This window comes from Talaromyces proteolyticus (assembly GCF_021365285.1).
Source record: "Talaromyces proteolyticus strain PMI_201 chromosome Unknown BGW36scaffold_7, whole genome shotgun sequence".
NCBI classification, from domain to species: Eukaryota; Fungi; Ascomycota; class Eurotiomycetes; order Eurotiales; family Trichocomaceae; genus Talaromyces; species Talaromyces proteolyticus.
In genome coordinates this window covers 1,034,657-1,060,037 of record NW_025764283.1, presented here as the reverse complement: position 1 = coordinate 1,060,037, position 25,381 = coordinate 1,034,657, and the positions used below count along the sequence as shown (strand labels likewise).

At 45.2% G+C, this 25,381-nt stretch overlaps 7 protein-coding genes across 7 annotated transcripts; 3 read left to right on the top strand and 4 right to left on the bottom strand.

Annotated features, from left to right (window-relative positions):
• Positions 1–440: 440 nt before the first annotated feature.
• On the bottom strand, positions 441–4,284 carry BGW36DRAFT_298457 (putative checkpoint protein kinase; the record flags this gene model as incomplete). Its single annotated transcript, XM_046211435.1, has 3 exons — positions 441–2,698; positions 2,760–3,189; positions 3,292–4,284. The coding sequence occupies 3 exons, from the start codon at positions 4,282–4,284 to the stop codon at positions 441–443; spliced, it is 3,681 nt and encodes a 1,226-aa protein (XP_046071201.1).
• Positions 4,285–4,957: 673 nt separating this feature from the next.
• Positions 4,958–7,156, top strand: BGW36DRAFT_321305 (apurinic or apyrimidinic site lyase). The gene is made up of 5 exons (XM_046212653.1): positions 4,958–5,591; positions 5,652–5,688; positions 5,745–5,864; positions 5,924–6,058; positions 6,119–7,156. The coding sequence occupies exons 1-5, from the start codon at positions 5,087–5,089 to the stop codon at positions 6,984–6,986; spliced, it is 1,665 nt and encodes a 554-aa protein (XP_046071200.1). The 5' UTR covers positions 4,958–5,086; the 3' UTR covers positions 6,987–7,156.
• Positions 7,157–9,735, bottom strand: BGW36DRAFT_417494 (putative nucleotide-sugar transporter). Its single transcript, XM_046219384.1, has 2 exons — positions 8,826–9,735; positions 7,157–8,774 (listed from the first exon to the last, which is right to left on the bottom strand). The coding sequence occupies exons 1-2, from the start codon at positions 9,282–9,284 to the stop codon at positions 7,494–7,496; spliced, it is 1,740 nt and encodes a 579-aa protein (XP_046071199.1). The 5' UTR covers positions 9,285–9,735; the 3' UTR covers positions 7,157–7,493.
• An 853-nt stretch (positions 9,736–10,588) lies between these two features.
• BGW36DRAFT_297421 (putative glycosyl hydrolase) lies at positions 10,589–12,744 on the top strand (the record flags this gene model as incomplete). Its single annotated transcript, XM_046211356.1, has 3 exons — positions 10,589–12,353; positions 12,415–12,479; positions 12,532–12,744. 3 exons carry the CDS (start codon positions 10,589–10,591, stop codon positions 12,742–12,744), a joined length of 2,043 nt encoding a protein of 680 aa, XP_046071198.1.
• Positions 12,745–14,310: 1,566 nt separating this feature from the next.
• On the bottom strand, positions 14,311–18,324 carry BGW36DRAFT_321293 (uncharacterized protein). The gene is made up of 2 exons (XM_046212652.1): positions 17,219–18,324; positions 14,311–17,152 (listed from the first exon to the last, which is right to left on the bottom strand). Exons 1-2 carry the CDS (start codon positions 18,238–18,240, stop codon positions 14,533–14,535), a joined length of 3,642 nt encoding a protein of 1,213 aa, XP_046071197.1. The 5' UTR covers positions 18,241–18,324; the 3' UTR covers positions 14,311–14,532.
• A 1,568-nt stretch (positions 18,325–19,892) lies between these two features.
• BGW36DRAFT_380565 (uncharacterized protein) lies at positions 19,893–21,310 on the top strand. Its single transcript, XM_046216348.1, has 5 exons — positions 19,893–20,181; positions 20,239–20,419; positions 20,477–20,649; positions 20,727–20,825; positions 20,961–21,310. Exons 1-5 carry the CDS (start codon positions 19,912–19,914, stop codon positions 21,192–21,194), a joined length of 957 nt encoding a protein of 318 aa, XP_046071196.1. The 5' UTR covers positions 19,893–19,911; the 3' UTR covers positions 21,195–21,310.
• A 1,610-nt stretch (positions 21,311–22,920) lies between these two features.
• On the bottom strand, positions 22,921–23,292 carry BGW36DRAFT_360109 (uncharacterized protein; the record flags this gene model as incomplete). Its single annotated transcript, XM_046214139.1, has 1 exon — positions 22,921–23,292. The coding sequence occupies one exon, from the start codon at positions 23,290–23,292 to the stop codon at positions 22,921–22,923; it is 372 nt and encodes a 123-aa protein (XP_046071195.1).
• Between the last annotated feature and the right edge of the window lie 2,089 nt (positions 23,293–25,381).

Below are 25,381 nucleotides of genomic sequence, written 5' to 3'. Positions count from 1 at the left end.
TGTTTACATCTTGAGATCAATTTTTTTTAAGATTACTTATTATTATTATCATTAGTAGCATTAGTGTGCGAATTTATAAATTCTTTTCTCCGCTCAAATCTACTCCTAGTTAACCGGTTGACATATGAGATCAATCATGTTAAGAAGGAATTGGTAACCCAATTTCCCTTCTTAGTTATGAAATGACATGAAGGAATTGAGATATCAAGATTTGAATGAGAAAATATTTTCATGTCAAAGGATTTAAACTAAAATAGATACAAGACGAAAAAGGGAATCATTGAAATATTTGAACCATGCGGGTATATATATATAACAGTCAGGGAATAGTGAGCATGTAAAATATGGGGATGCCAAAACGCCAACCACGCCTTGGAATTTCTTATTGATGCATATACGTATAATAAACCAATAAAACAACGGCCGCAATTTGGTTTTGTTTATATTTCCTTCTCAAGCCTCTCCTTCCGGCGTGAAAGATGGGCTTCTAGTTTCCGAATTTGCAGGGAGAGGCCCTTCTTCTCCGCGTTGATGGCTAGCCACGCCTCCATTCTTTCACGGATGTGTTTCATGGAGTTTAAAACGGGGAGGTGAGAAGAAGGGGAATTGGTGGTGGTGGTTGATGCATTTTGCTGCTCCATTTGTGTCCATCGGTCGGTGCATGGGTTGAGCAAGAGATCGAATACATCGCTCCAGATGGCACGGTCCCAATATCTTTTGAAGGATTCGCGGATTCGGTAGCGTTTGATATCCGTTATCGATTGTTGTCCGTGGGTTTCGTTGTTGTTATTGTTGAAGGAATCTCGGCCGCCGGAATTACGCGAATCGGCGGGAACGCATTCGAGGTATTTGCCAAACAGCATGGCGTGAATGGTTACTGCGACGCCGTACAGGTCGATTTGATATGTCCACGGCCGCATTTCGCGCACTTCAATGCAGTCGTGTTGGCTCATTTCCCAGTCTGCGATGAATTGGACGTCAGGTCGGAAGGCTTTCATGTCAATGCCCCGGCCGAAATCAATGAGCATAAGTCCTCTTTGACGCCAGCCGCAGAGGCCGCGGGATGAATAGTGGATTTCGTTGGGGTCGGCCATAGCATCTTCTTCTGCAAGGTCGAAAAGGGGCTCGCCAGGTGGTGAGGGGAGGGAGGAAGATCTATTTTTTATTTCGTCTAACCGAACCAGACAGTTGTCGGGTTTGACGTCTCCGTGTAGGATTCCGCATGCGTGGAGAGCTTCGATGGTACGAAATAACTCGACAGAGAAGAACATTGCGAGCGCTTCATCCATTCCAGCGTCCGAGTTTCCTGTGTTTGTGATTGCTTCTGTTCTGATAATGTTGACGAGATCCAGAAGAGTGCCTTGCCCTCTATAATCCTCGACAAGAAAAGATTCGTCCTTGAAAAGATGGAGTTCATGAGCCTTAACAATGCTTTCCGTCGCACGGGATAGAGATGGCGAGGTCGCCATGCGGTCATGCGCGATTCTGATCATGTAGAATTCCCATGCATTGGGGGGGTCGGTTTCCATCTTAATAGCTTCAAAATTCTGCCTGCGTGCTATTTCAACTGGCGATGGCTTCCTGCCACTTTCGTCCTCGCTGTCAGAAAGGTACGAGTCAATGTCTTCAACACTCTCAGCAAGATAGACTGGCGCATAAGCTCCCGCCCCAAGTTCTCTCCTGATAGCGTACGTTCTCTTAGCATTCGGGAACCCAAGAACCGGGGTAGGTAACTTGTCAGCGCCCTTCACTGGTTTCTTCAGTGATTTCGAGTATTTTAGAATATCTCCAGCATTGGACCCGAATACAGACGAGTGGTTATAGAACCCACCAAATGAGGCAAGTGGTGGTTCTATCGAATTAAGGATCTTACTACGGATACCTTTATCTGTAGGATCGCATTGCTCGTCTCTTATTATGCACTCAAAATTAGTCGTAGATTGAGATGAGACTTTCTTGACAGGAGTCCGTCGCAATTCTGTCTTGACCGCCGGACTGGGTGACTGGATTTCTTGAAGATTGGTGTTGACTGCTTCTGGATCTGGGGTCAGGAGAAGCAAATCCCCGACTGGCGAATCCTTTGGTGTGTAATCGACTTCTAGAACAGTCTTACATGGCGTCTTCGTATCATAAAGGCGACTTTTTGCAGCAGTATACGAGGCGAGCGAAGATTCTGTCTGCTCAATAATAGGTGTCATGAAAGGCAGCCGGTTTTGAGCCATGATCGCAGCATCGCGATACATTCCAACTGGGGGGTTATAGTTTTCAGGCATCTCTGGTATGTATCTCTCTTTCGCAGACTCTGGCACATTTTCGTCTACGTTTTGCCCATCGATAGACGCAGTGGGAATATGCTTGCTCACTGTGAATTCGGTCCATTCGCCGTCATTTGTCATATCTTCCTCTTCGTCGTTGCCTCTCCGTAATGTGCTGGTATCATCGTCACCAAACTCACTAGTACCAGCCGACATTCTTCCAGTACCAGTACTATCTGCGACGCTCGTATAATCATCATCTTCATACTCACTGTCAAAGAGACTATCTCCGTGGTTTCCATCAGCCGTCTCAGATTGTAGCGGTTGGTTGAAAATACTATAAATTTCATCTGTTGCAGCTCGCGTGTGGAATGTCATTGTAGGCTCTGAGACATTTCTGCGTTTGATCTTGGGTCCTGTGGGCGAATCCAGATTTGTTTTGACTATTCGCATTGACCAATTAACACACATCCAACACGAACTGATCAAGACTTGGAGTCTTACCTGTTTGTGTCTCGTTTACTTCTCGCATTTTGATTTTCTTGACCTTTGATAATTTCCCTTCACGAGGTTCCCCTGATTTCCTATCAATTGCAAGCTTTTGATTTAAGCTATCAACGAGCGCATTTTCAATATTATCGCTGATCTCGTCTGGGCGTTCTGAAACGCGTCCAGCAGCATTAGTTGGAATTTCCTGCAATGCTTTGTTAGGTTTGCGCCAATCTTTCTTTAGCCATCCACGGTGAGCAGCGCGAAGCTCCTCCAAGCAAATTTCGAAGCTGGGGTTCTCGTAGTCGGGATAAACAGCCTGTAAATTCACAAAAACACGCTCTCTCCTACCGGTGCGAGGGTTAACTGCCTCTCTTATATGATGTTCGGGAGTTTCCTTTGGCACGCTGGGGATATTTGATTCATTTTGTGTATTTGGGTTTGACTGTGTACATATAAAAGCAAAACGCCAAAGCCATGCCACCAAATTAGTCCTATGATCGTAAACATGTGGAGATCAGAATAGAGAGACCTGCTCGGTGCTTACCTTGTCCCTGAAAATAGCCATTTTCTGAACCGGTGCGCGTTGCTTCTCCGACTTCAATGTTTCGCCAACCCATGGCTTCGCCTCGACTGTGTTTTCCTTTCGCCTTTCGCGGATTGATTGGATGCTATCCCAACCCGCAGACTGCCCACTGACTGGAGGTTGGGAGGCTGTGTCGCTAGAATCACTAAATATGGCCATCTTTGGCTTTCCGGGTTTGGTAGCCCCGCTGCCACCAATACCTCTCGGTTGCGGCGCCTGGGGATCTACTGGCGGAGTCTGTGCTGTAGAGAATGGGTCGATCTTGGCTGCCAAAGCAGGACGCACAGATGGTAAAGCGGGAGATGACGGTCCGTCGCTGCCTTGCGGTAGTTGACCAAACCGAGTCTGGAACTCATCAAATTTGCGAAGTAGACGCTCCTGGGGGCGTGCTTCGCGCTGAAGGCCAAGCTTGTAGACCTCCTCAGCTTGCGCCCACCTGCCTGCTCCTTCAAGCCAAGCGGCGAATTCTTCGTAAAATAATGCTAGACCCTGTCCGATATTGTGACGTGAAAGGAAGGCAAATGTTTCGCGTGGAGCATCTGAGAACAGTCTAATATATTGCAGCCACAGTCGCAGATAGCGAGGGTCGTTCCTATAATGTGTGGAGTTGAGAAATGCCTTGGTAGCTCGTTCTAGCAAAGGCAAAAGACCTGATTCCGCCGTTGCTTGTGCTGAAGGATAAGCGTTGAGCGTCCACTTCACGTATCGATCGTATACATCGAGGGGGTCGTCTGAGTCAGCGCTGGCTTCTATTTCGGCTTCGTACTCCTGCCTAACAGCATCGTTTAATGTTCGCGTCTCGTTAGGCGATGGCGATACGTATCTGTCGCCATTGCTTCCGGAGGAAAATATTTGTGCTAGAGCTTTGGCGGACCTTCCTCCTGGGAGAGACTGGATGTTCTCCTTTTGCGTTTCGATCACGTCGAAGTTGATGAGATCTTCAGAGGCCGGCATGACGGCGGGCCGCGTTGTGTCGAGCGACCTGAATGTAGAGTTAATCAATCTGTGGTTAAGTTCTGTATCTGTCCGACTGCGTTATGTTCAATAGGATCAGTCGATCCAATCCTATTGAGTCGAACGTTGCGGTTGCTTGATTATTATGGAAGTTGTGTGTTGATCCAAAGTATTTTTGGTTATCGGGCGGGAGCGATAAACAACCCAATGTTGCCCCGGTGATGGAGCACGTGATATATATCTTCTACACGGTACACCAGGTACCATGTGCTGAAGCTACGAGGGACTCTGCATAATTAATGACTGTTATTAATTAACTTGAACTGGGTTCATCATCACTAGATATACAACCGTTAAACTATGCCATGATTGATAACGAACTTTACCTTGGGGAAGCAGCCCCTGAAGGGATGGGGGTCAATTCAATTAACCAGCTATATGTCTTAGCATCGTCGATTGGCCCTTTGCAGAGTAAAACGATTCCTTTCGGAAGCTTATTATTTATTTTTTATTATTATTTTTTTTTGGCACACCATGTTGTTTTTAATCTGATAATTAATCCTTGTACTCTACTATTTGTTGGGTTCTCTCCATTAGGCTTAGCAGGCCGTAATCCGCGGGCAGCTCCTTAGGTCTAGAGCGTCATACCATCCATGACTATCTCGTCCTTTAAGATACAACTCGCCCGACCCCTAGACACCAGAAATCGATTCTCCTATTGATTCTCTTCGTCAATTCTCATCATTCCTTTACGTGAGAACCTCGACCGCAAGCATATCTCACATCTGCCAGGGATCCAGCAATGTTTGGTTCGGACTCCGCTGCAGCTAGCAACGTCAGCAAGAAAAGAGCAATTGATGAGGCACAGGATTTCAGCTCTTCGCCACGGCGGTCAAAACGGACAAGACAGAGTATCAACGTGGATGATAACGATACAGATTCCACCGCACTAGAATCCGAGACACCTAAAAAACGCGCTCGGGGAATCGTCACCAACGGCAACGCGACCAAGTCGCAAAAAAAAGGGACGGAAGTGAAAACAGAGGTTGAGGAGGAAGACACTTCTGAGATCATTGAATCGAAGAAGTACTTTAAGTCTGTTCAAACGCAAAGGTCACCCCCTGTGAAAGACTCGCGCGAGGTCAAGGAAGAGCAAATCGAAGCCGAGAAAAAGGAAACACCGTCCAAGAGTGTAACGAAAAAGCAGGCATCCAAGAAGGAGAAGACTGCAGAAATGGCAGTACCTCTGAATGTAAGAACGAAAGGATTGCAGATGTTTGTGGGTGCTCACGTCAGTGCTGCGAAAGGTTGGCCTACCCTATTGAAAATTATTTGCATTAATTATACTAAATGGTGGATTATCTAAGGGGTGCAAAACTCTGTGGTTAATAGTGTACATATTGGGTATTTCAAGCTCAGGACCCTCCTGGAATTGCAGGCAACTGATATTATGATTATAGGGGAAACGCCTTCGCGCTCTTTTTAAAGTCCCAAAGGAAATGGGACAACCCGGCGCTGCAGGATGATCATAGGGAGCAGTTTTTGAAATTCTGCACAGATCATCAGTACGATGCTGCAAAGTACGTTTGCCCTGCTTACAAATGATATGTTTAGGGAAACTTTACTAAGTCCAGAATAGACACATTCTGCCACATGGTTCATACCTAGTGAACCTAGCACAAGAGGACACAGTCAAGGCAAAGCAGGCATATGACTCTTTTCTCGACGATCTCAAAAGGTGTGAGAAACTAGGTATCAAGTTGTACAATTTCCAGTGAGTTTTCCCTGCATACTTAAGCTTGACAGTCTAGAACATTGCTAATTGTCTTTTAAGCCCCGGCGCAGTCGGTCAGAGTACACTTGAATCGGCTACATCCCGACTCGCACAGGCGTTGACAAAAGCACTGTCTGCAACATCCACTGTGACGCCAGTATTAGAAACAATGTGCGGCCACGGCACGACCATCGGTGGACCGCTCTCTGAAATCGGGGCAGTAATTTCTCAAATCCCCAAAGAATTCCATTCTCGTGTTGGAGTCTGCGTCGATACCTGTCATAGCTTTGCTTATGGCTACGATTTAATTTCTCCAGAGGGATTTAAGTCATTCATGCAGGAGTTCGATGATAAAATCGGTTTGCAGTTCTTAAGAGCATTGCATCTAAACGACTCAAAAGCCCCACGAGGCAGCAAACGGGATCTCCACGCAAACATAGGCACAGGATTCTTAGGACTCCGTGCCTTCCACAATGTGATGAACGAAGAACGCTTCCAGGGCCTACCCATGATCCTTGAAACTCCCATCGACAAACCTGATCCTGCATATAGCCAGGCCCAAGCGAATAGCCGGTCTAAAGAAGGAGATAATAACAACAGCGAGCAGGATTCTGACGCACCGAAAATGAAGAAAAAGAACCAACCCAAAAAGAAACCATTAGGAAAGGCCCCTCCAACAATCGAAGACAAGTCTATATGGGCTCGTGAAATCAAACTTCTAGAATCCTTGATCGGAATGGATCCCGAAAGTGTAGAGTTTCGTGCCCTAGAGACCCAATTATCCGAAGCCGGGCGGGCGGAGAGAGAAAAACATCAGGAACAATACGAACGGAAGCTTGAGACAGAGTCTAAGAAAAAGCAGAAGGAGCTCGGGAAGGGCCAAAAGAACCTGGCGGATATGTTTCAGAAGGGGAAAAAAGGGAAGTAATCTAGCTGACAGTCGTGATGTAGAGGGTTGGACTTGCCTACTGTACATGTTAGCAAAATGTAACATGTTTCAAATTTTTTGTATAACGAGAAATGCATAGAAGTGGTGGCTACGTGTGGGAGGTATTGAAATTGCACCAGGTTTAGTGTAACAGTGAAGAAAGAAGCACGTGCAAAAGTGAAACTTGTATGACCGGAGTATCTGGAGTATCTCTGGAAGTAGGCTATTCCTGATGTGATTCTTTTATCCCCCTCAGTCACCTAAATTTTCTAAAGTCATTCATGTGCAGACAGGCTGATAATTTCGGGTATAAAACTATTCATCTGATTGATCAAATTTTGGATCTATCAGACCAAGCATTTATTGTTCATGCGTTCAAGACACGCCCACAGTTCAAAAAAAAAATACATATATCAGGGTATACAGTCATATGAACCCGAAGAACAAATCCATAACAACAAGGAACTATTCTAATGCTGTACGATGTGGGTCGTCACCGTGCAGTGACTATGCACCATCCTGCGAAGCAGGTTCTTGTTGATGTTGTGGGGGTGGTGGTTGTAGTTGTGGTTGTTGCAGCTCTTCTTGCAGCCCACCTGGGGCTGCAAAGGTACCGCTGGCGTGTACAGGAAAAGAAAATCGACCACGACGGACATCATTTCTTGGTGTGATGTTGACATTTTCATCGCCTTCTTCATTGCTCTGCAGATACTGGTCGGGAACGTCCTCTGGAACGGAGTGGTAAGCCCCTCGGGTTTCACCATCACCCGTGCCAAATCCAAGGCCCAGCCCATAGTTAGGAGCACGGTTCTGTCTATTGGAGAATTCGGGAACTGGTGAGATGCTATACTCTTCCACCTCGGGCTCTTCAAGTTCCATGAGAGCATCTGCTCTCATTTTGCTGATCTTCATATAATTATACGCCGCAATACTGGCAATGGTCACGACCAAACCAGATACATTGATGACCGTCAATTTATCATGGAAAACCACGCCTGCTGCACTAATGGTCACAACCTCCTTGAATATTCCACAGATGCTCAAAGTGACCACTGATGAGCGTTTGAGCAAGGCGAATTCAGAAGCTATCATGCAAAACGCCAAAGCTCCTGGAAATATTAGGAGAAGAGATGCGCGCAGAGGGCCATGAGTAGCAGATAAAGTTTTGAGTCCTTCAGCGACATCATTCGGACCCTCTATACCAATGGCGATGGCAAGTAAGGAGATAAACATGACGGGAGTAAGGAAAAACATGGTTGAGAATGGGTTGGAGGTTGCTGGGTTTCGAAGGAGAAGAATCTGTGTGAGGCCCCATCTAAAGCCAGAGAAGAAAGCCGACGCGATGACAAGCGCGAAGCCCCGTACATCAAAAGCCGTCTCTCCTGCGACCATCATAATCACACCAACCGTCATGGTCGCGATGACAACTATGAGTTTCACCGAGGGTGACTCCAATCGAAAGACAAATGCAAAGAGAAGAACGAAGGCAAGTGCTGATGACTTGCACATAGTGAGAAAGGTGAGAGAGATGTATTTCAAGGACATGTTGCCCAAACCAATGTCCAAGGATGTTGCGGTGCCACATGGAACGAGTCGAGTCAGGTAAAACATTTTAGACATAATCGGCTCAGGTTCGTCGGAGGCGGAATGAGGCCGTTTTGGACGGAGAGAGGGTATGAAGTAGAGTATAAGAGCGGCGAGTGTGAATTGTACGAGCATGTGCAGACTGGTGGTGAAAACGGGGAACGGGAAAACAACGTCGTCTTCTGAGAACATCCATTTGTTGTACTGTCATACCGGGTTAGCTTTCTTCTACACCCTCGACCATGCGAAACTTACTATTGAGATGGACAATGAAAAAAAATACCACAGGCCGATCAAGGCTACATTTTTCATCAATTTCATAGCGACACTCTTATCCGCAGTTACATTGGTTGTTTTGCCCTTGACTCCGGCGATTCTGGCATCGAGTTTTCTGCGCTGCTTCTTCCTTCGTAGCCGTCGCTCGTTTCGTTGCTTCGCCGTCAAACCAGTCTCCTCATCATCGTTAATACCGTCGTCGGAGTCGGCTTCATTCGATTCTGCGATGGATGAAAGATCAGAGGAGTCGGTGTCCTCTTGGGTGAGCGACCGCTGGTCATCACCTTTGGGACCATCCTCTCTAGGGCTCAGACGGCCCTCTCGTTCGACATAGTTCTCGGTCGGCACCGCATGTAGCTGCGAGGGGCCAGCAGCAGTCAAAACAGAGCTACGCCGCCTGTGGTGGCCGGTGATGTTTCGTGAAGCCCCAACCGCCATGTCGAAAATTTAGCGGCTGCACGTTCTCGGCGAGGCGAGCTGGTCACATCGGAAAACCGGAACGAGCCTATTTCACACAGCAGGCGAAATCGCTGTTAGTTTTTGGGAGGAAATGTTGTGGACGGAGCAGTGCTGGGCCAGATTTTCGCCGAACGCAAGGCAAAGTCGGTCGGGGCCAGAAGGGGCGAGGTTGGTCGCGTGCTGATGCAATGATCTAATAGGCGGTCTGGCCTCGGCCACGGGACAGACGAAAGTGGACTGCGCAAGGGCTGCTGAGTGGACAAAAGAAAAGGGGAGCAAAGGAGAGGACAAGAGGGGAGAAGGAATTGATTGTAAGGGAGCGACGGATGGCCACTTGGTGCAGGGTGCACGGAGGACCGAACGAGCAACGATAAGAATAAGAAGAAGAATAAGAATAATGGATGGGATGAAGAATGCAGCAGGATAGGAGAGGAGAGGAGATGAGCGAGCGAGCAGAAGGAGCGCGGCCATCGGGCTAGTGCTGAGTCGGGGCTAGCGGCCCCGCGGCCTGAGGCATAGTTATCGTTAGAACAGTATTATGTACGCTGCCTTCCTTCTCGTCTTCTTCCTCCTTCTCCCAGTACACGCCAGAGTGTCCACCATCCATCGTCCACTATGTACGCTGCACAGAGACTGCAGAGACGCCATTAGTCGTCGTTCTATAGCTCAACCATTGGTCTTGCGCTCGAGCACCGGCAATTAGAATTCAAGTGTCTGTGCCAGCGATCCGCCACCCCAGTTATATGCCCTAGCGCGGCCAATCCGGGGTCACGCTGGTCTGGCGTCCGTCCAATCCTACAGCACTGGAACTGAGGTCCGGCATGAGAGTCGACCACATACTGTCGGTCCTGGGATGGGAACTTGTCTGGCGAAACAGCGCAAACAGTGGTTATCCCGTAGCAAGGCGTGGCAGCCGGTGGGAACCTGCTTGCCGGTCCACTCTGTCGGAAGAGCAAGAGGGCACTCAAGCCGTCGTTGGTTATCAGCACTGAAACTCGACGGTCGGAGGGCCACAGGAGCCCAGAAAATCGATAGTATACTTGCTCTTCACGGCGGATCGTGTTGCGATAATGATGCCATATCCTCGTCGTCGGCCGGAAACACCGGCGAGCTGGATATGGCATGATGATATGGCTCGTGCTATTTGAACGTCGTCCCAAGCACGGCCGTCGTTGCTCTCTTCCAGGAATAAACATAAATATATATAAATGCAAAAGGACCCATATCTTGTTTGCTCTCGTCTGTAACTCGCCTTTCAGCTTTCTAATTAACATCGTCTCAATATGAGCGAAACTCAAGGATACCGGCCCATTGAGGACTATGGCATCATCGGGGATATGCACACGGCTGCGCTGGTCAGCAAGGACGGAAGCGTGGACTTCATGTGCTGGCCGGTCTTTGACTCCCCATCCATCTTTTGTCGGCTACTCGATAAAAACAAAGGTGGCCATTTTAGTATCATGGCAGAGCCATCACAGGGTCTACCAATCAGCAAGCAACGGTATCTGCCCTACACGAACATCCTTGAGACACGATGGATCCACGAGGATGGGGTCTTGAATCTGTACGACTTCTTCCCTGTCTCCAACGTGAAGTCTCCGCAGTCGGATCGGCATCTGACCGGGTACTGCGGCTGCACAGAACCGGGCGGGAACCGCTGGAAGACTGGTGCAAGGCACTCAGGTATCGTCCGTAGATTAGAATGTGGTCGGGGTGAGATGGAACTGAAAATGGAACTATTTCCGGCCTTTAACTATGCTCAAGATGGCCACACGGTTCGTTCCAACTTGTCAAATGAAACCTCACAGAACAAACTGCAGACAGTATACTTCGATGGGCTTCAAGAACGGCTGCAGTTGGACATTTGGGTGGACAGTCGAAGGGAGGGACCAGGTCACCCAAAAACCGTTTTCAGATTGGAAGACAGGCCAGGCTTCCTTGGACCGGGTCTCGTGGCCGACATTCATATGGAGGAAGGACAAGACATTATATTTGTCCTGCACAGCCCAGAGAAGGCTATCCCCGGATCTGCCCAAATTGCATCGTATCTCTCTCGTCTAGAAACGGAGACCTTCGAGTTCTGGACAGATTGGAGCCACAAGTGCACATTTCGCGGCCATTATCGTGAGACTGTGGAGAGAAGCTTACTGATACTCAAATTGTTGACATACAAACCAACAGGGGCTGTCATTGCCGCACCGACATTCTCCTTGCCAGAGAATATCGGTGGCTCACGCAATTGGGATTACAGATACTCATGGGTTCGCGACACATCCTTCACTCTATACGCATTCCTGAAAAATGGATACGAGGAAGAGGCAGAAGCATACATTACATTTATCTTCAAACGCGTTTTCCCCCCCCTAGCCAAACAAGAAAAGAAAGATGAACACCGTCCGTTCTTGCCAATAATGTTCACCATCAGAGGTGACTCGGAAATCCCCGAATATGAACTGAATCATCTAGACGGATACCGGGGGAGTAAGCCCGTGCGGATCGGCAATGCCGCAGCTTTCCATACTCAACTAGACATCTATGGCGAGTTACTAGATAGCATTTATATGTACAACGCCAATGCAAAGCCGATTCAGTATGACCAATGGCTCGGAATCCGTCGAATGGTGAACTATGTCATGGAAGTACGCAATGAGCCGGACATGTCCATCTGGGAAGTACGTGGAAAGCCTCAACATTTCCTTTATTCCAAGATGCTTCTCTGGGTTGCTCTCGATCGCGGCGTGCGCCTTGCAGAGAAACACTCTACTCTTCCATGCCCGGATAGACACGATTGGGTCCGTGTACGCGATGAGCTATACGACGAAATAATGACCAAAGGGTTCAATAAGGAAAAAGGATTTTTCTCTCAAAGCTATGAGAATACAGAAGTCGTTGATGCTGCGCTCATGATTGCCCCTCTAGTGCTCTTCGTCGAACCAAATGATCGCCGTTTCTTGAGCACATTGGAGAAAGTTCTTGAGCCGCCGGAGAAGAATGGTCTAACGAGTGCCAGTATGGTGTTCAGGTATGACCATGAAAAGGCACAGGATGGTCTGTCTACATCACTGAGAAAGAAACAAGAAATCACAAGAATGTACTGACATTGTCACAGGAGTCGGTGGCCGAGAAGGGGCCTTTATCATGATCACATTTTGGGCTATTGAATCTATGTTTCGGGTACCTCTTCTTTTTCCATTTTTATATAGTCTTTATTAATAAGCTGCACCAGGCACTAAGATACACAAACACCCTCCCCAGCGGCGAGGATCTGCGGCGAAAAGCCATCGCAAGTTTCGATAACGTGCTCTCCTTCGCCAATCACTTGGGAATTTTCTCCGAAGAAGTGGCTATTAGTGGCGAAGCTATGGGAAATGTCCCGCAAGCGTTCAGTCATTTGTCTTGTATCAGTGCAGCGATGAATCTGCCGGAGATTCCTCGTTAACGACGTACATGGTTGGTTTCTCGAGTGCATCTATTGCTGGGGTTTATACTTCTGAGAAATATGGGCAACTGATGTTATTATTGGATATGATTGCTACAAACAAGGCTGCAGTATTCGACGGGAATATTAATAATTAAAAAAACAGACTGTTAACAATTAACCTAGATTGAGATATAAATTTGCAATTGTGATTTAACGAATGTTGATCTTTTCTGATTAAGGCTCAAAAGGAAATAACTGCATGAAGGAGCCTGAAATATAGATGCCGAGATATTTTATATCTTTACAAATCAACTTGATATAAAATTTGTGGTAAAATTTCCCATACATTCTCTTCCTCTATCTTTTAAATTTTAATATAGATAATAAATCGCTTCGTAGAAATAACATTTGAAGTGACTATATATGTACGCTTCCAAGAAGCGCAGTTACCCGAATTGTCGACTTCTTTGGGGCTTCACAGTCTTCATTTTCCAGAGAAGCGGCTGGTAACTCTTCATTAACTGCGGTCATTTCGGTATCGCTCAGCGTCTCAGGCTTTGTTGCGTGCTTCAATTTTTGATCAGCTACGAAGTCGGTCTCTATTGAATTCGTAGCGCCTTACGACTGTGACTTTCGAGCTTGCTGAACGATCATAATAAAATTAGGAATGTAAATCATAGTTATCTCCTGTTCGAGAGCTGTAGCCGAAATCAAATTGGCGCTACGCTTTTCATTGTTCTCAACAGTCATGATAAGGCTATTGGTTTTCAAACATTTCCAACCACCAAGCCCTAGTCAGGGGATATAGGAGAGGGGAGGGATCCAGGCTTGTCACAACGATAGAAAAGCCACGAACTTGTTGGCATCAACATGTGAATGCTGGAGGGGTTTCCCGCTGATCAAGGGTGCCACCTTCACGGTTCACGGCTGGGAGGAGCTCTAGTAATGAACTGATGCCCGAGGGCTACATGAGGGCTCATTCGACGAGTTGGGCCCTGCTGGAGGCAACCGTAAATGAAACCAATGAGTGCTTCGTCACTTGATAGGAAATGCGTGAGCTCCTTAGCGGTTGGTCGGTTGGCAATATCCGAAAAGTTGGGGTTTCCCTGTGAACCAAAGGGCTGAGTATCTGGGCTATTAGCCGGATTTCTACCCAGAAAGCCAGATGGATTCACGAAGTAGTCGACCTGCATCATACAAATTGTTACCTAGGGTGAGATGACCGGTATAAAGCTCTAGTAGTACGTATCCTAGAGCTCACATATCCATTGGCATACTTATTGGAATGTTCAGAAGCACCTCGGGAGCCCAATATGAATGTTTTAAAGGATATCTTTTCTAGCGGTCGTTCTCATAAAGCTCCAGCCAAAGTCAATAGCTTTGATATTCGAGCTGCGGGATTGTATGATGACAATGTTTTGTGACTTCACTTTTCTCTACCAACCTAGGATACGTACAGTAGACATGACCTATAAGTTGCAAATTCGGCACTAATCTAATTCTACGAGTCGATTTACCTTTTGCCCACCCTTATCGCGCCGACTCCAAAATGCCAAATCAATCAAACCTCTTGTAGGTCTTGACGTCCCGGTGCTGGTGAAATTGATCTGGAAAGTGTGAGAAGAGGGTGATTCCTAGTGAATAGATGTGCAGCTGATTGTCTCTGAGCATGGAGTGGCTTGTCGTGCTCCTGAAGGGACGGCTGAGAAATCACCACAGCTTCTGTATGTCCCTCGAAACTTCCGGTACATGCTGCGAATGTTCTATTGGAGAGGGTGCTGGAGGGGGTGTTTGATTTGAAATATGCTAATCCTCCCATTTTTTGAGGTCGTCAGAGGAAGATCTGGCATCCGGGTGATCAGGTCCTAATACTTTGTTGCGCAGCTCATAACAATTTTGCATTAGAACAATGGCATCTGCGAGCTTCCCTTGAGATTCCAAAGTATATGCCAGGTTCGCCATGCTGGTCAGAGTGTCGGGATGCTCTGGTCCTAGTACTTGCTTCCTGGTCTCCATTACTTGTATCTCTAGCTCTTCTGCTTCTTTCCATCGTCCTTGATTCCAGTATGTTGATGCCAGGTTCGCCATGCTGATCAGAGTATTGGGATGCTCTGGCCCTAGTATTTGCTTCCTAGTCTCCATCACCTGTACTTCCAGCTCTTCTGCTTCCTTCCATCGTCCTTGATTTCCATATGTTGATGCAAGGTTGGCCATACTGGTTAGAGTAGAGGGATGCTCTGGCCCTAGTACTTGCTTTCTAGTTTTTATTACTTGTATCTCTAGCTCTTCTGCTTCCTTCAATCGTCCTTGATTCCAGTATGTTGATGCAAGGTTAGCTATGCTAGTCAGAGTATTGGGATGCTCTGGCCCTAGTATTTGCTTCCTAGTCTCCATCATCTGCACCTCCAGCTCTTCTGCTTCCTTCCATCGTCCTTGATTTCCGTATATTAATGCGAGGTTAGCTATGCTGGTCAGAGTGTCGGGATGCTCTGGCCCTAGTGTCTTTGAACATAGCTTTAATTCTGTTGTCTGCAGCTCTTCTGCTTCCTTCCATCGTCCTTGGTTCCAGTATGTTGATGCGAGGTTGGCCATGCTGATCAGAGTATTGGGATGTTCTGGCCCTAGTATTTGCTTCCTAGTCTCCATCACTTGTACTTCCAGCTCTTCTGCTTCCTTCCATCGTCCTTGATTTCCATATATGGATGCAAGGTTGGCCATACTGGTTAGAGTGTTGGGATGCTCTGGCCCTAATCTTTGCTTCCTGATCTTCATTACCTGTACATCCAGCTCTTCTGCTTCCTTCCATCGTCCTTGATTCCAGTATGTTGATGCCAGATTCTCCATGCTGTTCAGAATTTTAGGATGCTCTGGCTCTAGTACTTGCTTCCTAGTCTCTATTACCTGCATCTCCAGTTTTTCTGCTTTCTTCCATTGTCCTTGATTCCGGTATGTTGATGCGAGGTTGGCTATGCTGGTTAGAGTGTCAGGATGCTCTGGTCCTTGTACTTGCTTCCTGGTCTCCATCACCTGTATCTCTAGCTCTTCTGCTTCCTTCCACCGTCCTTGATTCCAGTATGTTGATGCGAGGTCGGCTATGCTAGCTAGAGTATATACGTGTGTATCTCCATATCCTTGTTGTCTTAGCATCACAACATCCTTGAATAGCATTTCTGCTTCATTGTACCTTCCATCACTATCCAAGCACCGCCCCACCTTCCAGAGAAAATTGATATACTGCTCCTGTTGTACTTTGAATTCACTTTCACCCAATAAGAAAAGGGCGTGAGGTAAATATTCCCTCCACAACTGTCGATTTGTAGGATCGTCATCTGGAAATACCTCCTTGAACCGATCTGCCGCTTTTATTATACAAATCGAAAATTGTTGCTCCTTCCTGATCCAGTTTCGAGTTGCCAGATGTACCAGACGATGGAGGGTTAGAAAGCCATTCCCAGGTTGGATATCAATAAAGGAATAGGCATTAAGAACCCCGAGAGCGTCAACCATCCTTTTTTTAGATATTGGCTGCGGAAAGAGGGATTGCGGAATATTGCGTGGATTAACACAAGCCATGAGTGATAGATAGTCAGCAGCAAGTTGGTCTGTCTTCTGAATCTGACTAAATGATATTAGCCATGTCATGGCTACTGGGTTCTGGACATCCTTGTAACGTCCATCATCACCGAAATCCTCGCTCAGCAGCTCCACAATATCTGCCTCCTGTTCCTCTAGAAGAAGCAAGTAATCGGATACCCCAATACCGTTTTCATTAATATATGCAGCAGCTTGCGTAATAGCCAATGGAAGGAAAGTAAGTTGTTCAAGAAGAGCAATTCTTGTATCAGCATTGGTGATCAGGATTTGTTGGATCAGAGATTTTTCTAGAAACTCCAACCCGGTCTCCTTGTCGAGTTCAGGGACGTGTACGACATCAGCAGATGCTAGTTTGACGGCCAACTTTCGATTGCGAGAGGTAAAGATGATATGACCTTGGTCATTATAAGGAAGAAAATCCTTCAATGCTGGAACAGTACTGCTTCCCTTGGTCCACATATCCATATCATCTGCGTTGTCGAAGACTAGTAGCCACTTTCCATGTTTTTGGGTAAAGTAAGCTTTGATGGACTCCTTCACTTCCGCTGGCTTTACATCCTGGATTCCCACCATCTGTGCAATGGTCATGCAGGCCTGCTCAACAGCCTCGTAGCTTGTGCATGGAATCCAGAAGATGGAACACTCGGCATCTTTTTCTTTCATGCGGTAAGCCAACTCTAGAGCTACCTGGGTCTTCCCAACTCCTCCCAAGCCAGTAATGGCAAGTTTCCTCGATCCCCTAGACATTAATTCCTCTAATCTGTGAATTTCATGCTGGCGACCCACAAAGCGTGGATTCTTCGGGAAAGGGATCATCAAGTGACGTTTTTCGCTTGTGTCTAGCAAGAATAAAACAAAATATTTAGTATAGATAAAATTTGGCCTGTAGCAAGTTCACTGACCTTCTTTTTGAGAAGGCGTCCAGTACTCTAGGAAGGCTTTGGCACCACAGGCTCCAGTTGCTGCCGCATATGCTTGCCATGCTTTGGCTTTATGACTGTCCGCATAGTCGCACACACCCTTGACAATAATACACGGAACATTATCCCACACTCCTGCCCCCTCCATCTCAAAGCCAATGACATTTTCCTCTCTGATAATAGCGTCACGCTGTTGTCCCGATTTCATCACTGTATCAGCGGAGGCAACTGTTCCGATATGTGCAGAGACTTTGACTGCTTCCAGGGCTTTTCTACAACGAATCACTTGATTCTTGTCACATCCAAGATCATCGCAATTATCCCTCAATGCGTCTTCACAAATATTATGCGGCAACTCACTCTCCGAACAGCAGCATCTGATAGGAGAAGCGCGCTCGTAATGCTTGTGAAGGTAGCAAGCCTTGAAAAGAACATCGTTGAGCTGTGGATGGCACCACTGCTTCCCTGCTCGCTGAATCATGTGAAGATACTCGAGTATCCGGTTTTCAAGTTCGCTGCAGGTTTTCTCGGCCCTCAGGCCATTAAGCAGAGTCCGGATTTCTCGATCTGGCCTGCCGAGCATGTCCTTGACGCCAGTCTTTCGTTGAAAACCACCAGGGTATTTTCGGCCAAAGTCATATTCAATCACGCTATCACTGATGACAACATCACCTAGGAATATCTCATGATTAGCGGATGGTGACGGAGCCCCTCCGCAGATACCAACAACTAGAGCAAGCCGGATCCCAGCGTAGCTGACCCGTAAGCTTGAGGCAACACTTGCTGCACTTCCTTTTCCCATTCCTGGCATGTAGCACAGGACCACATTATGCCCGCCAATTCTTCCATTAATGTATGAATTTGCGTCGCCTTCTTGTTTGCTATAGTATTTTCCCAACCGGTCGTAAGTTTCATCGAAAACGGCTTCGACGGCGTCAGCCTCGAGAGGAAGGGCACAGATGATCGCGACCGCAAAATCGTTCCTGCTTTTGGGACGCATTGCGGTCAAGAATAGCAAGGGTTATCTAACAATTCAGGTCAGAGATGTACAAAGTTTGCTGTCTCCTGGGCTAGATAGCGAGCTTATTGACGCGATGAAGCTTGATGGTCCGCACCTGGATTTTGGGAATATTATGCTGCTTGCCCAGCCTTGCCATTGCACTCACCAACCACAAAACTGTACTAACCGGCCGTGGGAGGAGGGGCAGTGCACGAGGCTAGCATCGGGCAGTATTGAAACAGTCAACGATAAATAAAGTTTATAGGCTATTCTAAGACGCAGAAGGGAAGAAATAAATGTAGAATGATCATTTGTCAGGCGGGAAGCTTGTTGCTTACTTTCGTTCCGTAGGTCATCCCTCAGATAGATGATGCGGGAGGATCATTTGGTACACTATTGAGCCTCATCATTAACATCTCCATATTCTTTCTGGGTGACACCAGCAACCAGTTACACACTACGAGGATTGCCAGTTGGGTGTTGGATCTTCGTGCTCATGCAGCCCAAGCCCCCAGCCCAAGCCCCCCCTGTACAACGGCGCATTCAGCCGACGGAATGCACTAGACGCACGTGTAATTTCGTATTACATCAAGGCAGCTGCTTCCACATTATATCTAGATAAACCAAGGCTCCAGTCTTGAGGACGCAAAGGCTTCGGTTATCACTCCTAGCTTGGAGAAGTTTGAAGAGACAAGGTGACATCTGGCTAGTTTGCTCAGGCTCCCTTTCTGTCTCTTTGTTGATGGTTTGTCTGGTAAAAGCACCTCTTTGTTTGTATATTTCTGTTCAATAAGTTACTACTCGTAACTTACTAAATTAAAAGACTAAACCTAGCATGGATTAAATTGCGGAAGTGGCCCCAAGAAAGAGTCGAGTTGCAAACTGGTGTAAAGCGCACTTGCAAGGCGCTGTAATTACACACTTTCTCTGCATGGCAGTGATAGTATGGAAGCTGGCTATATCAGGTCAATGAAATCTATTACTACTACTACTACTACTACTCATCAACAGTGCCTTCGGATGAAGATATTGGATATACTTCGCTATTATTTTATAGCGATATAGTTAAAATTTGTTTTGATCCCTTCATTTTGTGTTGGTGAGGTAAGCATATTCTGACAGCAATCTTGGTCACCTAAGTTTAAACGCTCACTGCATGTTTTCTATGAGAAATTTTCTTTTTTTTGTTTTATCATATTTTATCCTACGAATTTCCATTACATGTATCGTCAAATACATCCGATTTACATCCTTTTTCCACTTTTTTTAGTATCATATTTCCACAACCTCCTTGACAATCTTGTCGATTTGATGAAAAAGTTAATCCGACTCTTGTGACATCAATAACTATTCGGACTTTCTTTTCCGGCTATTTTTGTTCTTGTACTATCAAATACTCTCTTCCCACGGGCAAATAATGCTCGGCCGCTGTAGTCATTGTTATAATAATAAACTCTCGTTATTTCAATTACACAATGCAATATCACTTCTAGATTCGGTAATTTCCAATAATACAAGTCGATTCATGGGCTGGTTACGGTAAATTGGGTTTTACTGGACCTCTTTAGAAAGGCCGTCACGTCATATGTCTAAGGAATTACATAAAGTGTGTGATAGAACTGTCTAGGAACACTTGAATAACACCAATTATTCTGAAAACAATCAATTGATATGGATAATTCTGGCCCTTATGCTCTTCCACAAGAGTCAACAATTCTGGTGACTGGTGCAAACGGTTATATTGCATCTCATGTGTGCAATATCTTACTTGAACTTGGCTACCGAGTGCGAGGATCTGTGCGATCTGAAAAGCCATGGCTGAATAGATTTTTTAATGAAAAGTATGGGGAGGGTCGATTTTCAACCATACTCTTTCCTTCTTTGGACAACCGAGACGCATGGGTGGATGCAGTTACTGGAGTATCTGGTATTGCTCACGTGGTAAGGGAGATACTGATGTAAAAAGATGAAGTGTATCCTAATATCTAGTAACTCCAGGCATCAGATCTATCAATGAACCCTGATCCAAATGAAGTTATCCCCTGGGTGACTTCTGCAACCATAAATGCATTGGAGGCAGCCGCGAAAGAGTCTTCAGTGAAAAGAGTCGTCTTAACATCCTCAATAGTTGCTGCATTTACGCCTGGGCCTCATAAGCCAGGAACCAAGATTGACGAAGGTAAGAATAAAGTTATACATTTCAATATTGATAGCTAACAAGCTCACACTTATTTAGAAAGTTGGAACATGGAAGTTAGCGAGGCTGTATGGGATGTACATATTCCCTCCGAATTCAAGGGGCAGGTAAATTATGCCGCCTCAAAAATTCAGTCAGAGATGAAAGCATGGAACTGGATGAAGGAAAATAAACCCAACTTTGTTCTGAATTCTATCTTGCCAAATATGAACGTACGGTCCCCTAAAACTGCTCACGAGGGAGCCACTATAGACCTATAGTTCATTACTAACAATTCGATAAAATATAGTTTGGCAGAATTCTTTGCCCTGAGGCCTCTGGCTCAACGATGACCTTAGCTGCGAATCTTCTTCATGGAGATGATACAGCTATTCGGACTTATCCCCGGGTGAGAATGTTTACGTTAAAGGGAAAGTAGTTTTGTTGAAATTTACTGATTCATTTTATAGAATGGTATGTGAATGTCGAAGACACTGCTCGACTGCATGTTATCGCATTGTTGAGCCCTCCTGTACAATCACAGCGGATTTTCGCCCTTGCACAGTTTTTTAACTGGACAGATGTTCTTTGTATTCTGAAGGAACTTCGGCCTAATAACAACTTACCGCCATGCCCTGAAAATGAACCACGAGATCAAAGTGAAATAATTCCATCGTCAAAGGCGGAGCAAATGATTCGGGATTTTTTTGGGCGATATGGGTGGGTTGGGCTGAAGGAGAGCCTGGAGGAGGGTATTGAATATCCTTTGGTTGTGTAGAAAACAACCTTGTCACACATGAAAGTTTCTCCAATGGGGTTTATATACACCCTATCAGAAACTCCAAAAACCTCACATCCCCGGCATACTGCATCCTTGATCTATGTCCTTCCATTTCTCTTCCCATGTCTATTCTATTGAATTAAAGCATTGTCTGCGAATACCAAAGAGACGGACCGTAGTCTACATGGAGTTATTTAGGGTTTCAATCAGTAAGTCCGGTTGAGATACTCCAGGTAGTTTCCGGGTCGAGCCAGCTGATTCCAATACAGCTGGACGCGCTTATTACAAGACTTGTAAGGAACCTGACATGGCCCCTAACAAGAAGCATGAGCTTCGCGAAGCACCTATATGGAACTGTGTAATAATTAACCAACGGGTCATATAAAATAAGCTCTAGTCTAATATCGCCGCAAATTCTAGTCTGGAACCGTAAAACTGACTCTTTAATTAAGGACCTTTCTACTTCTTTAATCGCATAATAATTGACTGGTGTTTTAAAATAGAGACACTCTCTTGAGATGGACATTTAGATATCAAATTAGTATATTTGATTTTCTGTATTATTTATAGAGCTTGATTGCTTCTTCAGCAGATATACCAACAGCTATCATTGCTTCTAACCTGCCACTCTTTGCACCAGTCTATGATGTTATAAGATCCCAAAGGTAAGCAATTCTAATAGCGTCAGTAGCTATCAAATATCCTGTAGTGTAAGTAGTAGTAATTTTATTTGAAAAATGGTTGATGATTGTTGTAAATTTGATACTAAGTATTGATAGAATATGGATAAGAATAATCTATAGAGTTGTGTAGAGTGGCTGAGATAAATAAGTGTTTGATATATCAGCCACTAAATTGGAAAGCTCCTCTATAAGAGTGAACGTTGGTTGGTATTTAGTAGGGAGCTAGTTAAGAGACTCTTACATCTCTTAGATCTCGCCCTAGGTCTCTGGAGAGTTACAAATCATAACTAGCCCCATTTATGTCCACTGTGCATCCTAGCTAGTGATGATGTCAACGATTTGTTTCGGTGAGTTTATGCTTCTTTGATAAGTGAATCACACAGAATGAGTCTGCCTTGCAGTGTCGAGCTCACCCTAGATCTTGGTAAGCAATTCCTGAATGCTTGATGCCCATAGGGCAAGCCAGTATCTCAAGGCTAATCTGCATTCTAGTAAAGCCCATGCTAGGTTCATAGGGTTAACGCCCGGGTTTTCTTGGAGGTACCCTTCATAAGATTGTTGAACGTCAACCAGCGACCGCCCTGCAGCTGCCGAAAATACAAATGGAAGTACAGTAGAGGCCGAGTGAGACTTTGCTCAGTTGACTCCAATGACTTCATTCACTCCATTGACTCCGCAGGGGTTTGTAACTTTCGAGGATGGCGTGGCATTGCTACCGCCAGATCCAAATGAATTTACTGAAGCTCGGCGTGGAACACCTGGTGGAAGAGATGGCCAAGGCATTAGCTTTGTTGGAACCTTGACATGTTTAGAAAATGGCTGGATTTCCGAGTTAAGCTCTTTGAAGAGTAGCTTGGGGGCGATTGAGCCGTTTTGAATACTGGGGGACGCCTTGATGATCCTGGCTAATCTCACTAGGCCTTTGGTGTGTCTGATAACTGTTTTGATGGATCTGATGTATAATAAATCTACCTTGTCTTTGGTGGGATTTTGTTGTTTATGGGGGGGCTGAAGAAAGTATGATGAATGGCTGAAGCTTTCTATGAATTTTTAGCTTTTGTTTCTGTTCTATAAGCCTTAAAATATTGATAATGATCCTGGAGATTTTGAGTGTCCAATCCAGCGTGAGTATAAGTGGTTTGAATCAACTGTAGTTGAGACGTGCTAGAAGGCATACTTAGTCTTATTATACGACTATCTTGATTTATGTTGATAGCTCTGATCATACACTCAATCGGATTACTATTAATTACAGTGTTGTGTAATCGTTTTAGGACAACTGATTCCCTGTGGGCATATCTATTGGCTTGAGCATTCCATATGCAGCCATGGCTATTGGGAGATAACATTGCTATTTTTGCCGTGGTGATGAAATAGCTGGGACTGAGAAGCAAATTGGTTCTTGCAGCCATGGTGATAGAGCATTTCTACTGTTGTAGGGCTATTATAGCCTGGTGAAGAGCTACTATACTAGATGAATAGGTAGTATTAAGAACTACTGATAGTTTATATTAGTTAAAAGGTAGGAAACTTGATTAGTGATATAACTTTGAGTACTATTAACAGCTGTATATGAGGCGATAGTCTTGAAGTCTATTGGAAGGAGTTTTTTCTAGTTGTCTTTTATAACACTATAGAAGACATTAGTGGATGAGCCCTGGAGCTGGTTGAGACGTAGTATGGCCGCCTTAAGAGACTTGAAGACAGTCATCAGAAGCTGCATCTATTTGGAGTCTATATTCGCCACCTTGGCAGCTGGAATATTAAAAAAGGGAGTATTAAATGATCTAGGATTCTGAGAGGAAGTATGCTTCTTTAGTATATATTGTTCTTAGATAACTTGGATTCTTATGGTAAAAAGAATTAATCTTAAACTGAGTTGATGGTGGTTCTGATGCTACCACCCGAGGATTCTTAGCAGGTCCCACAGACGAGATGGCGAAGAGGCATCGCCTGGAAATCGGCATCCTGTTCCTAGGATGGCAATTGGTTCCGTCTGCATTTTGAATGAAAGTAAGATAGAAATGTCAAGGACGGCAAGAAAGGTGAGTCAAGGTCCTTGAGTAATGTTGATGTTTGAATCTACATTCGAAGGTTATCTATTGATGTAGTCCCGTCTCAAAGCGATAAAGTTATTATCTAGCTTTGTGCCTCTCAGGCTTACTCACCTGTGCTCTACCCACCCCATTTATTTATAGAGTATCTATTACTGCGCTGTCGGAGAGATAATATCCACAACTGATGTGGATCCTATCCCAACTGTGGGCATCTTATATATTCTCCAGCCACAAAGCCCGAAAAGTAACTCCGAGAACTCACTTTCCGTGCACCACAACTATAGGCTTGTAAAAATTTGTATTTTTAATTTCAATACAAGCTTAGAATTGTGAAAACTCGCTACAAGTCCGCGAAAAAATCTGTAGAGAATGATTCTTGCCTATCTCAACCAAGCTATGCATAGGAAATATGTGTTTTGGTGTATTTTCTTACCTATATTATTCTCTTGATGTTTAATTATAATATTCAGATTTCAGGATATGATAGCTAACGGAAGCGAAAAAAACCAAGGGTATCCTATGACTATCCTTATATGAATGAACTTTCTCAGGACTCTTTACATATCACTAGAGTATCAATCCAAAGTCAAATTGAGAATTAAAGCTGTTGGGGTCTGTGTTTATATAACTATAGATTTGCCTCTGATTATTGACACTAAGGATGGGAGCCAGTACACAGGGGACATCGTTGTTGGCGCCGACGGTGTGCGCAGTATCACTAATTCTGAGATATGGCGGATTATAGATATATAGTAGCTAGGGTTGATAATAAATAAAGAGAAGACTACCTCGAAAAGGAGACCGACAGGTATGGATATTGATGTAGCACTGACAGAATGGGCGAACTCTTACCAGAAGATATTGGCCTGGCTCAGTAGCGGATCACGAATTATCACCAGAGCGGGAGTCCATCACTTGTTTATTCATCGTTTCTATCACCGTTACGTGACGAAATACGCGTTCGATATGTCGTTTTATGTGTATATGACAGCTTTGAACGGCGGAACTACCTTGAACTTTGTACCTTTCCCGGATCGGGCCAGGAATGCTTTGGAAAAGTACAAAGGACCAGTAAGATGAGACTTTCTGTTATACAATTCTCTTTTCTATTGCCCAGTTTACCTTGTTAGGTAGACGCTTGCTACATGACCCAAGGTCATCTTTGTCACCTTTGTCCCAAGGAAACTATTTCACTTTAAATTGAGTTGAGAAAATTACATTTCCTAAATGTACGAAATAAAGCGCAAAAAATAATTTTTTTGTTTGATTTTTTGGGCCAGCTTCTCTATCAGCGACGCGCAGCTATTGTGGATGGATTCCATGACTGTAGGAAAAGATTTTCAGGAGGCGGCGAGATAATTAGAATTCCAATTTTCCATCCTGACTGTGGCTAATGTTATGTTTGAAGCTATTATAGATAATTGAGTAAAGGGTTGAATAGTAC

What these genes read in the sequence shown, in the direction of transcription:
- BGW36DRAFT_417494 (XM_046219384.1), bottom strand. Translation starts at nt 9,284, where the DNA reads ATGGCGGTTGGGGCTTCACGAAACATCACCGGCCACCACAGGCGGCGT. An exon ending in TTTCATTGTCCATCTCAATA is followed by an intron (nt 8,775 to 8,825) that starts GTAAGTTTCGCA and finishes CCGGTATGACAG; the next exon opens with TACAACAAATGGATGTTCTC.
- BGW36DRAFT_321293 (XM_046212652.1), bottom strand. Translation starts at nt 18,240, where the DNA reads ATGCGTCCCAAAAGCAGGAACGATTTTGCGGTCGCGATCATCTGTGCC. An exon ending in CCTTCTCAAAAAGAAGGTCA is followed by an intron (nt 17,153 to 17,218) that starts GTGAACTTGCTA and finishes GCTAGACACAAG; the next exon opens with CGAAAAACGTCACTTGATGA.
- BGW36DRAFT_380565 (XM_046216348.1), top strand. Translation starts at nt 19,912, where the DNA reads ATGGATAATTCTGGCCCTTATGCTCTTCCACAAGAGTCAACAATTCTG. An exon ending in TATCTGGTATTGCTCACGTG is followed by an intron (nt 20,182 to 20,238) that starts GTAAGGGAGATA and finishes TAGTAACTCCAG; the next exon opens with GCATCAGATCTATCAATGAA. An exon ending in AGGAACCAAGATTGACGAAG is followed by an intron (nt 20,420 to 20,476) that starts GTAAGAATAAAG and finishes ACACTTATTTAG; the next exon opens with AAAGTTGGAACATGGAAGTT.
- BGW36DRAFT_321305 (XM_046212653.1), top strand. Translation starts at nt 5,087, where the DNA reads ATGTTTGGTTCGGACTCCGCTGCAGCTAGCAACGTCAGCAAGAAAAGA. An exon ending in CATCAGTACGATGCTGCAAA is followed by an intron (nt 5,865 to 5,923) that starts GTACGTTTGCCC and finishes AGTCCAGAATAG; the next exon opens with ACACATTCTGCCACATGGTT. An exon ending in ATCAAGTTGTACAATTTCCA is followed by an intron (nt 6,059 to 6,118) that starts GTGAGTTTTCCC and finishes TTGTCTTTTAAG; the next exon opens with CCCCGGCGCAGTCGGTCAGA.